The following is a 12,621-nucleotide window of genomic DNA, read 5'->3' as shown; positions in this document are numbered from 1 at the left end:
AATTGCTGAATGAAATAATTAATTTCTTTTAAAAAAATCATATTGGCCCCACACTTTTGAATGATAGTGTACTACTTTTCTTTCTATTCATCAAAGAATCCTGAAGAAAAAATTTTTACACACTGACACACTTTTTGGAAACCATGTTAGTATTGTTTTCCATTTCCATTTGATGTATACTGTAGTTGTCAGGGTTATGTCTATGTCTGTGTTTTGGTTTTGTTTTCCCTGCTCCCATTTTGCCTGTGTTCCTTGGTCATTAGCTTTCAATTAATCCGGTACCTGTTTCTGTGTATTCAAGCTCTTAGTTTCCTCAGTTCTTTGGCTACGTTCAGACCGCCTATCCAAATCCGTTTTTTGTGCGTATCTGATTGAAATCCGATCAGATTTAGCAAGTGTGAACGGCAGAAAAAATCACATGAAATGCGATTTTTACAAATCCGTCTCGAGCTACATTCATATGTGTTTTGAAATCCTATTCAAAAAGCATTTCTGGAAATCCTTTTCAGTCTGCTTGCTCTGATCAGATTTTGCGTGGTTAATGTGACTTTCTCACGCCACAAAAAAACAAAAAAGTAAGCGTCAGACTTTGCTATAGGAAACATGCTGAAAGTCCCTGCAGAAACAAGGTTGTGTTGTTGCAAAATGCCAGACGAGCAGAAAATGACAATAATGGAGACGTGTTTTGTATTGCAAATCCCTCCATGTTGTGGTTGTTGTTGTTGTTGTTTTTGGCGTATACCTACCAACGCAACGTCATTGCCATAGAAACCAATGCAGATATTCCGGAAAACAAAAGAGCAGCATGGGACACACAAATCGGATCTGAACAGTTGCGATACACAACATGGACAACCAATCATTTAGATCAGATTCCAATTGACCTATGGCTAAGCCACGCCCCCTCCACTCACTGGGACAAACAGTCAACATTCTGTGACAGGCGCTATGGCAGCTGTCACAGGAGGAGACATTTCACGGGAGGCAATTGATGATTTTTGGAGACAGAAAGATTATATATCATCTCCAAGTCACCAAAAGGGCATTAACTATGCATTGGAGGGTTATATGAATGATTGTATTGTTGAGAAGGTCGATAATAAGCTTCAGCTCCAGGCAAAAATGTACAGGTCACAGTGTAAACGTGATAAACCGCATCTCGTTGCCATCACCATCTCAGACAACAAGATAGAGGATCAGCATTGTTCATGCACTGCAGTAGCTATTTACATGAATCTTTCAGCACAACATTGCTAACATTTGTTATCTCGGTTATTTACATACGTTTATATACGTAATGAAGCTAAGTGACATGATGTACAACGCAGCTAGAAGTTAACGTTACGTTAGAGATGTTAAAGATAATGTTCAAATCTGGTTCAAATATGTTGTTGACTTAGAACAGATGTAGACATCCTTGTTAAATTCTTGTTTAATCTATCCACGTTTATTTGGTGTTGTGGTCTAACGTAACCGCATAACTTTATCCAGAGCAGACACTTATCTCGGTTGAGATGTTTGGGAAAGGGTCAAAAATACACACCGTCGCCCAGCCTCTCGGGAGACCGAGTGTCGGAGTTGCATGTACCCCATGCACACCGTTTGACCATTTTAAACTTAAAATGACAAGAAGAAACATATAAAAACAAATGAAAACTGACTAACTGCAATGCATTTCAATGGATGTGGAAGCAGAGAATGTCCGAGTGTATTGGGTAAAGCCTGGCTCACACGACAGGAGTTTTAAAATCCTAACCGATTTTGAAATCTGGTTGCAGCACACACTTGAGGAGAATCTTTGCAGATTTTCTCACCTCAAATCTTAAACATGCCCACACTACAAGATTTGAAAATCGCGGCGCATCACACACTACACAATGTTATTAAGATTCGTGCCAGAGGAAGCGCCTCACGTGATCTTACGCAACAGATCGGAAGCAGAAAGGTGGATGTAAACAAAATATCTGTCCTTCATATCAAGTCGTGAAATTCGTGAAAAGGTTGCCGTGACCAAGGAAAGCGAAAAATTTAATAAGGAGATTTCTAATGAATGGCGTCAGCTCTGTTCAATAGGCTACAATGAATCAATGCCATTGATCTCTATAAGGTAAAGCATCAGCAGCGTTGCCCATTGCTGCTCAGCTGAGCATTGTAAAGTGGAGCTCAAAGTTAAAATTAAATATTAAAATAATTAACAGCTTGTTTCGTTTAATCTATCTTTAAATGAATATAACTAGTTGAAGATAAATTCTTTACAATTGGGCAATTCCAGCGTTATGGACGTGACATTTGCAGTCAAAACTTGAAATATAAAAAATGGCCCTGGTAAAAATGGCTTCACCGGTCTGGCAATTCTACAACAGGGCTCTCAAGTGTCAAGCATTGAGCGTGACAGTCACTCATTTCGGTCTTTTGTCACGCTCTCCCGCCACACATTGTATTTCTCACGCTGAAAAACTATTTGTAATATATTTAATATGCCGCAGCGGCCAAAACTATTGTATCTGGGTAAGATTTAACGCAACAACCCCCCCCCCCCGTGCGTCCGTCAAATCACTCGTACATATTTTTTTCTCTCATCAAAACTGAATATGTTCATCAGCGGTTACAATTATATCAAGCAAGGATACGTTTGTGTTTTATTTTGTGATTACACCGGAATGAATAAGAGTCCGCAACGGCGATAGATTGAAGCGCGCGTCCGAGTGAAGCCTGCGCGAGGCACAGAGCACTGTATCCATGCAACTGATCGCCGCGGCAACGAACGTGCAGCTTGAGTTCAAAAACACATTTTAGCGCTAGATTTCTTATTTAATAGCGAACTAAATGAATGATCTGCTAGTTAACTGAAGATGTTTTATTTATTTATATTAGCCACATGGTGGGACAGACTTCACTGGATCTAAAAAAAATCAATCTAACCATAGATGTGACTAGAGGTGGCTTTCATAATCTGTTTAAAATAATTTTGCAAGGGTTCTTCACACACACACACACACACACACACACAAAAAGGTTTCTCTACCTCTCTCTTCCTCTCTAAATGCCCACAAAATCTGACTAAGCATCCCAGAAAAAAGCAAAGTTATAGATACAGATATGGAAGTTGTTAGTTTTTTTTTTTTTTTTTTTTGTTGCTGTGCACTTTACTACCTGTGGTCCTTTAAGTGTATTAGAAAAACTGATGGCTGACTGACTCAAAACATTATTTTGGCTATAGCCTTTTTTGTTGCTGTTTTTAGTTTAAAGTAGTCTAAAGCTAAATTTAAAGACTCAGATGTTCTGTCTTTTATTCATTTTATTTTATATTCTACAGGAAAGTTGTATGTCAAGCCCTAAGCTGCTCCCAATAACCAAGCTGCTATGTTAATACATGTTGCTTGCAAATAAATACACAGGTGTCAATTCATTATGCATTGTCTTCTCTTAAATGTAATACTTAATGTACATTGTTGTTAAATATAGTTTAATAAGTAATGCTACATGATAAAAAGAAGTCTTCAAATAGACCCTGTAATCGGTTATCGGTATCGGGTGATACAGCTTCCAGTAATCGGCGATCGGTGATCGGCCCCAAAAATCCTGATCGGAGCACCCCTAGTGTAGGCAGTTAAGGAGAAGCATAGAATGATCTTGATGGTCAATGTAAACATTAAAATGAACCAAATGAGACCTTGAGCGCGTCTCTCACCCTCACTTCATTTTCAAACCTGAATGACATTCTCTTTCTAGTGGAAACAGCAAGAGATGTTTTATTATTGTGAAATGTGAAATGGTCACAGTGACCATTACCATAAAAGTGGCCTCTATACCTCACACGAAACTAACGTACATGCATTCAGAAGACTTGGATTATAATCTACAAGTTGTATAGACTACATTTATGCTGATCTTATGTCCTCTTTGGAGCTCTACAGTGTGAAACAGTGTGAATACTTTTCGCAACTGTCTCGATAAATTCGGGTTTGTAAAATCTTTGAAGTGACTCCCATGAGCGCTGAATTGTGACGAATTTTACTCCAGTTACTCTGTTACTCCGATATGACTGTTCAGCATCTGACCTGTATTAGGACCACATATGGAAGTGACACAAATCAGAATCAAAAAGATCAGATTCCATGTGGTTTGTGCCGTTCACACTGTCATGACTAAAACATGTCCGAGTCACATATGAGCAAAACATTTTTTATTTGGGCCACATTTATCTGCAGTCTGGTGGTGAGTAAATGAAGACAGAATTTTCCTTTAGACTGAGCGATTAGAAAGTGGGCCTTTCTCACCATATCTCACAAAAGTTTGCCGTGAACAACAGAGAAATCAAGTACTTAGGCAAAGGAGGAGCCGGGAGAGAGTGTAAAAAAAAAGGTTAGGTTTAAAAAGGGGAGATAGTCAAAAGTGTCTGCCCCATGTAGTTGAAGAGAGTAAGCCACTAGTGTAATTACTCTTAACTGAAGTGGAACAAGGACAGAGGACAACACTCCATCAGTCAGCCATGCTCACACTGCAATTACCCAACAGTCAATTAAGCTTGGGTGGCAGAACAGCCACTGCAGATGAGTGTAGCAAACTATACGGGCCGGGGAGGATTCAGGCACAGCTCCGGAGAGTCAGGCAGAACATTGTTCTGTCAGTCAGCGGTGACTCTTCCCCCACTTCATCAGAATAGGGTCAGTGCGGATGGAAAGAGTTCTATCCCAAAGCGGAATGATCCAAATTATGGTTACTGTGATTGAACATTAGGACAATATATGTCCCCGTAACGATTGTGTGATAAAAATGCACACTTAAAAGTTTTAGTCAACATGAAATCAAAATTTACTATGATCACTTTCTGGTCTTATAATGCACAGGTGCATATTAACCCTCTGGGGTCCAAGGTGTTTTTGGGGTCCTTGAGATGTTTTGACATACTCTGACATTTGTGCTTTTTTCAGTTGCTTATAAACATATTACTGGCAAAGGTGTAATTACACTCTATTTAGCACACACAGGGCTACCATAATGTGTTATCAACATGTATGTACATTTTTGTATTTTTGAGAGAATATTGTTTATGCGTGGTTATTGAAAAAACTAAAACTTAAAGTTTCTGAAATAAGGCCACAAAACACATACTAAATATCTGTCCACAAGACTTTTGACTAATGGATGTTGTCGCCTAGAGTTTTTTCTTCAAAATGATCTGAAAATCATCCTGGCTTATCAGTCACATAAAACAATAGATTGGTTTAAATTTAAAAATGACACTTTTTGTTTGGAAAGGCAATATGCGCAGGGGTGTGACCTGCTGTGATTCACACCTGAGAAGACAATGGGCCCGCATAATGAGCGCATAATGGGGCTGCATACTAATGACCCTTTCATTCAGGTGTGTCACTGAGCCACAAGAATGCAATGACAATATATATATATATATATATATATAATACAAAATTGGTTCACAGTTCCAATTATTTATTTATTTTTCAAATTGTGCTTGCAAATTGTATAATATCAAATGTAAAAATTTCTAGTAATTGTGCAGTTAATTATCATACTGTTTTTACAGAAAGTTTGGGAATATATCCCAAATGTGTCACTAATAAAACACAATACAAATAATTTAAAGAGGAGGCTTATATTGAGCTTTTAAGATTTACCTAAGATTTATTTATATGTAGCCTACATATATTTTTGCTATTTTAATAAAAAGGTTACAATTACAACAACAATTAAAATTTTAACTATATTTCAAATGTAATCTTTCTTTGTATTATATACTAAAGTATACATTTTATCATACATATTTCACAGTTGCGGATTAATTAGTTTGAATATAGCTTACAATCGAACAAACAATAATAACATCTTAGCAAACAAGCTTATTTGATGTGGCAGTATTTTACAGTAAAAACGACATCTTGTCTTTCATATGTAACATATCGTTTTTATGATTAGGACATATAAATGTTAATTTGCAGTTTAATACGTTGCTTATACAAAAATATTTTATTTCAACATATTTCAGTCGATTTTTACTCATCTCAGTATTGGAATATAGTTAGGTAAAAGCTGTTCATTCATTCACACACAAATACGCGATTCAAACAGTCTTTTTGTTTACAGACACTATTCCATATCGCGATTAGCACAAAGCACTTGAAAATAAAGAATGTACCTATTTCCTCGGCTGGATCCGTTGCTCCTCCAAATGAAACTACATGTAGCCTACTTCTGAGGTAATTTTTTCCAGGATTATTATTAAGATAGTACTATTATTCCTCACAGCGTCGTAAATCTGAGTCTCTTTTGGTGGGTTATCCAGCTGATGTGGGCGTGGATCGCCTCAGAGCATTTGTGTTTGAATAGAGCGCGCGCTCCGTGGGCGTGGTCAAATTAACTTTAATGAGCTGAGACGAGAACGACTATCATCTCTCTCTTTTCGTACAGATTACATAAAATGAGAAAAAATTTTTTTTATATAAATTACTTCATTTAAAAGAAGATAATTCAGGCTTCATGCCTGTGTGCCTGTATACCTGTTTGACAGAGTATTTGCAGAGTTACAGATGATTTTTCGGACGCGTTTCAGAATGGACTTCACTGACAGAGAGAACGCAGAACGCGCATCATGTTTATTTTTCTTTATTAGGCGAAAAGCACAACACTTTGTTTTTATTATGAGGTTCCACAAAAAAAATACAAACTTAACAGGATCGAATGATGTACAACACTTATATGTAAGATCAAAATTAACAGAGTAATTTGAGTCTCTTTTGCACTGATAAGGAAAAAAGTGAGCTGGTATCGCCGGCGAGACCGCCGACCCCAGAGAGTTAAAAGTGAATGTTATTTCAAATAAAACATGTTATTTTGTGTAATCTTTTATTTCGAACATTTCAATAACTAAATGTTTTATCTTTCCTGGTTGCAGGTCAAAGGTGTCATAGAGCATGTAATGGACGCTGCTGGGGGCCAAAGGAGGACCAGTGCCAAAGCTGTAAGTGTCAGAAATTCACAAGTGACTTTATAATGGTCCAAAAAAAAAAAAAAACGATGATTGATTGTGAAATGATGATTGTAAGCTTACATCGGAATGTGCAAAAGTTACTTTTCTCAACCTTAGGTCATATGAGAGAGTGTCACTTCCACTAGTGTTTCAATCATTCCTCACTGGATTTGAAGTAGTTACCAGTCTAGAGCTTTAAACAACATGTTGAAATCATGTTTGACCATGTTTGAAATGATGCCTCCATCCTTTTAATTATCAGAAATTTTCAGTCATTGAACTTTGAACTCTGGTGCTCATGCAGGCAATGGTAAATGGTAAATGGACTGCATTTATATAGCGCTTTCACAGACCCAATGGCCACCAAAGCGCTTTACAATTTGCCTCACATTCACCCATTCACTCACTCATTCATACACCGACAGGCGGTGTCAGCCATGCAAGGCGCCATCCAGCTCGTCGGGAGCAGCTGGGGTTAGGTGTCTTGCTCATGGACACCTCGACACTTGGTCAGGCTAGGCAATGCTCGTTCAACTCTCAATATGGGTTCAAATCTGGCTTATGTTATTTTCCCATGACATTACCAATGGGCTCTATGGACGGCGGTATTTCCGGTGAAGGTCTAAGGATGCTGGATTACTTCCGCCGATCGTAGAGTCCAATGCTATACCGAGAATTTATATTGGTTTTTATACTCTATTGCTATACTAAAGAAACGTTAGTCACAAAAACAGACAAAACAGACACCCCTCGTTTTGTTTATGCTTCTTTGTTTATTATATTAAATAAACATAACTATATATAAAATTACATCTAAATGTATTAAAGTTTCGTTTCAAAGACGAGAGGACAGTAAATTTTGAAGACCCCCCCCAAAAAAAGAAAAAATATTGGTTATATATATATATATATATATATATATATATATATATAATTTCTATTATAAAAAGGAAAATCTCTCAAATCTCTCAAAAAGTCGGCACCAGGTCAGTCAGGTTAATTTTAGTTAAATCTTTTGTAATTTTGTTATGTACTTTTGTCATTTTATTAGTTTTTTTTTATTGCAATTTAGGGTTTAATCTATTTTTATTTCCGGTTTAGTTTTAGATACTGTTTTAGTTTTTTTTTTATTTCCAGTTAATACTTTTAGTGCTTCCACTTAAACTTATATTTTATTGTCAAAGCAACATTTCTAATTTCCGTTTAGTTAACAATTTTCAACTAATATTTATGTTATTTTATTTCAGCTTTATTTGATTTAAATACATTTTTTTATAGTTTTAGTTAATGATAATAATTGTGGATTGGTTGAGCATAACTCAAAGCCGTCATGCAATGCAGATGAATGCGCACATGACCGCATGTTAGTATGCACCAAGTTGAAGTTGTGGCTGATGAATATAATCTGTGGGAATTTGTTTATCTTTTCATGATTAATACATTTATTGATTGATTAGATACTCGTATTTTTGTTACAACCATTTTATAAAAGCATCTTGTCACTAAAGCCCAGGCGTTACACACTGTAAAAAAATTGCTGTAATTATGCAGCTGTTTGCCAGTAACTTACTGTAGATTTAAATTGATGTATATTTACTGGCAACAGTTTGTTCAAAGTTAGATGAACATTAAACATTAACAAGTATTTGTCTTTACAGAATAAAATTATAAAATAACAATCTAATGCAAAGCATTCTGGGAACCAGAAATCTTCATCAACCTTTTTCTGTTTTTTTCCTTCAGATTTTGGTTCCCAGAATGCTTTGCATGAGGCTGTTATTTTAGTTTTATTCTGTAAAGATAAAGACTTGTTAATGTTTAATGTTCATTTAACTTTGAACAAACTGTTGCCAGTAAATAACATCAATTTAAAACTACAGTAAGTTACTGGCAACCAGCTGCCAGTAATACTGTAATTTCTACAGATTTTTTTTACAGTGCAGTGATTTATGAAGAGTTTAGGCAAAAAAATAGAACAAACAGCCTTGGCTTATTTCTTTTATTTTCTAATAATACATTGCATAGCATAAGCATACTGTAACTTATCAACCAGGATGCTAACTTTTACTCATGAATATAATATCTAGACTGTGCAGAGACAGCCGCAGAGAGAGGTGAAGTGTCGTTCCACTCTGTGAGAGTTCTCCAGCTTTCTCCACAGGCCCGATAGGACACCTCCAGCAGGCCGTGGCTCACCGCTGCCCTCCCAGTGGAGGATAATTGAAGAGATAGACGGGAAGCCTGACTCTCCCTCTCCTCTCACATGTAGCTGAGGAAACCAGCTGCACTTAAAACTGCCAGGATTAATTACTTTAGGTCCCTCAAAAATCTCACACGTAGACAGATAGTCCTTCTCTCTCTCTTGCTGGCTTCCTCTCAACAAGCTTGATCACAACACCCTGTAACTCTGATTTCCCCCGACGTGCTCTTATAATGCAGTCAAATGCTAAATCAGACTGCTCAAAAACATGTCATTTCCCCTGCCTCGAAAAGCTTGCTAATGCAGCAGTAAGGGTCTTCTTTTTTTTTTTCTTTTTTTTTTTAAGGACAAAACACTCAACTTGTATTTTCATATTAGAGAAAAACCTCTCATGGCATTACTGTACTCTTGTGCCATTAGCGTGAGCTAGAGGAGATGGGAAGTTAATAGGCAAACCCACACGGAATCTGTGCAGATCATTTCTCCAGAAAATTCCACAGATTCCCACAGAATTTGAATGCCTCTCTCATGAATGCCTGTTCCTTGCATATTCACGTGGAGCTACAAATCAGTTTGAAACATCCTGTAGTCTCCATTCATTTTTCATTCAATATAGTGGATATTTATAATAAATAATATATATTTTTGTATCTGATGGTTGTTGATCCATGCTAGTGATTGGCAAGGGAAACTTAAATTAAAGCAGCAGAAATGTTACCTAAACATAGGTGTCTAGTTCTTTTATTTGACCATACTTGTCACAAAATTCTACAGATTTTCCCCTTAAAAAAAAGAGCAAAAAGTCTGCCGACTCTGTCTGGAACTGCTAATGGTATTTCAGCACATCTGTGAGACCATGTATCTGTATTCACGACAGTATCATCACACAGATGAGCAGAGCAGAGCAATTTCACTTTAGGAATGGCAGGAAAACTATCATGTACCTGAAATGTGTACTACCCTGGTGATATCACCATTTATTCATGTAATGGACAATCATTTTTATAGACTTACAGTAAAATGGTTTGGCGGGTCAAGCAGGAGAATATGACCCTTTTGCTTCTCAAATATACTCTAATTAATCATAATGTCCTCCCTGCTTCCTCTTTCCTCTCTCTTCTGCAGATGTACCTGTCATTTCACTCTGTCCCTCCATCTGGGTACCAACACGCTCTCATTATTCTCACTCAGTTTTGTTTTCATTCCATCTTCAAGACCTCTGAGAGGAAATCTGTTATTTAAATGGAGAAACCATTTATTTGAACAGGCGCTTCTGTCTCTCTGTGGCTGTGTTCTACAAAGCATACTAACAAAAATGGAACCTCAGATGTAGTAACCAATTTGGAACAGCAACTCAAACAAATAGCAAAGTGCACAGAAGACTGGATTCTCTGTTGATTCCACTGTTGTTGTTAATGTAAATGCATTCACCATACACACATATTGGATAGAATACTAAATTTTTAATTACATTCAATTATATAATCAATACTCATCAACAAAATGTTATTTATTGAAAGAATTGTACACTGCCGTTCAAAGGTTTGGGGTCAGTATTTTATATTTTATTTGTAATTCATATACAGCAAGGATATGTAAAATCAATCAAAAGTGATTTTTACATTGTTACAACAGATTTATAATTCTCAAATAAATGCTATTATTTTGAAAAAAAAAAACAGTTTTCAACATTGATTAAATAATAATAAATATTTATTGATCACCTAAACAGCATATTATAATGATTTCTTAAGGATCATTTTGAAGACTGGAGAAATGACTGCTGAAAATTCAGCTTTGCCATCACAGGAATATTTTTTTAAATAGAAAACAGTAATTTTAAAATACAATAATGCTGTATTTTGATTAAATAAATGCAGCCTTGATGAACATACGGAACTTCTTTAAGAAACATTTGAATGGCAGTGTATATACTGTACATTTATAATCAATATATTGGATGGATTCTTTCATTGAGCTCATCAGAATTATTATATCATTATGGGATTGCATTCTCCATGAAAGATATTGTGATGTGATGTCTTACCATTTTTTGGGGGACAGCAGCAGTTCACCAAAACAAATTAAAATTCTGGCATTATTTGCTCATCCTCATCTCATTCCAAACTCATCTGAACTGTTCTTATATGGAAAAATCTGTATAACGATGCTCCAAAAATGTCTGTTCCATAGCACACGTACCAGCATATAATAACAGAATTTTCATTTTTGGGTGAACTGAAAATGTTACAGACATAAGCAGCTCACTAGGTTTTGGAACATAGCCTGTTCTCTCTCTCTCTCTTTCTCTCTAGTATATTCTGATCTCATTTAGATAGTCATAAGCAAACCTTTGCTTCTGCAAACTGCCTCCACAAAGACACTACATGTCACCGCACTGCACCAGATAAGTCCCGTCTGTTCTCTCTCCTCTTCCCTCGTCTCGTCGTCCTCACCTTCCTTCTCTCATCACAGTGGTTAAATCCGCAGCTCGCCTCGCCACCAGCCGCCTAGCTTGAGTAGTCTTAATTGTCGGAACGATAAGGACGAAGTAATTGGAGAACTGCGCGACTGTGAAATGGATTCGAGTTCCATCTCACGCTAATGAAGCTATTTACTAAGTTGAGAGCATTAAACATTCTTGTTGGATTTCCCCTGTAGCTTCCCTGTCATTTCTGCAAACTTAAATCTGTATTTCTCCTCAACCCAGTGGATACTGAGTAAATATTTCAATCTAGTGTATTCAAATAATGATTTTTTTGACGCATAATTAGATTTGGAATCAATTTGTGCATAGCTAAACGGGGATTACATCTAAACAAGAGCGGCGCTTCTTGACCTAAAATGTGTCTGCGCCGTAAAACACGGCAGTTGAGCCGCTAATGAAATTCTCATTACTTTATGTGTACTTTATCAGATTGATTGTGTATAATTGCCAGAGCTGGGTGTATTTTAAAAAGCGTGTTTTATGGCAAATGACTCAACATATCATCGAGTTTCTGAGTGGGCCTTTAGTTTAGTAAAATGTTTTTTTTTGTTTTGTATAATAGGCCATTTGGTGTCTATGCGGTTATGGCTTACATTGCCATAATGGAATTGTAAAAGTGGTATTTCAGAGGAAGGACAATTCACATCAATTGAATCTATTCATATAATAACTTTTATATATGCCTCTCAAAGTGTATAGATTATGTACCTTGTCATATAAAATCCTTGGATACATTGTGCAGGTCTTATAGCAATGCTGTAATGACTAGAGACACTTGTGAATGTAAATAGGTAGATGACCAATTCTATCAACGTTTTAGTTTAAAAGTTATATAAATGTTCAAGGGAAAGTGTGTATAGGTGCTGAGATAATCATCATTTCCAATGCCCTATTAGATTTTTTACAGTTATCTTGAAGGGTTCGTATCAAACGTTTTTCTATTAT

The 12,621-nt window shown here is 36.4% G+C and overlaps 1 protein-coding gene across 1 annotated transcript in view; it reads left to right on the top strand.

Annotated features, from left to right (window-relative positions):
• Positions 1-12,621, top strand: part of erbb4b (erb-b2 receptor tyrosine kinase 4b) — a 183,119-nt gene that overhangs the window by 75,933 nt on the left and 94,565 nt on the right. Inside the window, exon 4 of the mRNA XM_056263228.1 lies at positions 6,914-6,979. Coding sequence (XP_056119203.1) covers positions 6,914-6,979 — 66 coding nt within the window. The remainder of the gene's footprint in view (positions 1-6,913; positions 6,980-12,621) is intronic.

The sequence above is a fragment of the Rhinichthys klamathensis genome, unplaced genomic scaffold, assembly GCF_029890125.1.
Source record: "Rhinichthys klamathensis goyatoka isolate OS25496 unplaced genomic scaffold, OSU_Roscu_1.1 h1tg000201l_1, whole genome shotgun sequence".
NCBI classification, from domain to species: domain Eukaryota; kingdom Metazoa; phylum Chordata; class Actinopteri; order Cypriniformes; family Leuciscidae; genus Rhinichthys; species Rhinichthys klamathensis.
This window is presented reverse-complemented; position numbering and strand designations above follow the sequence as displayed.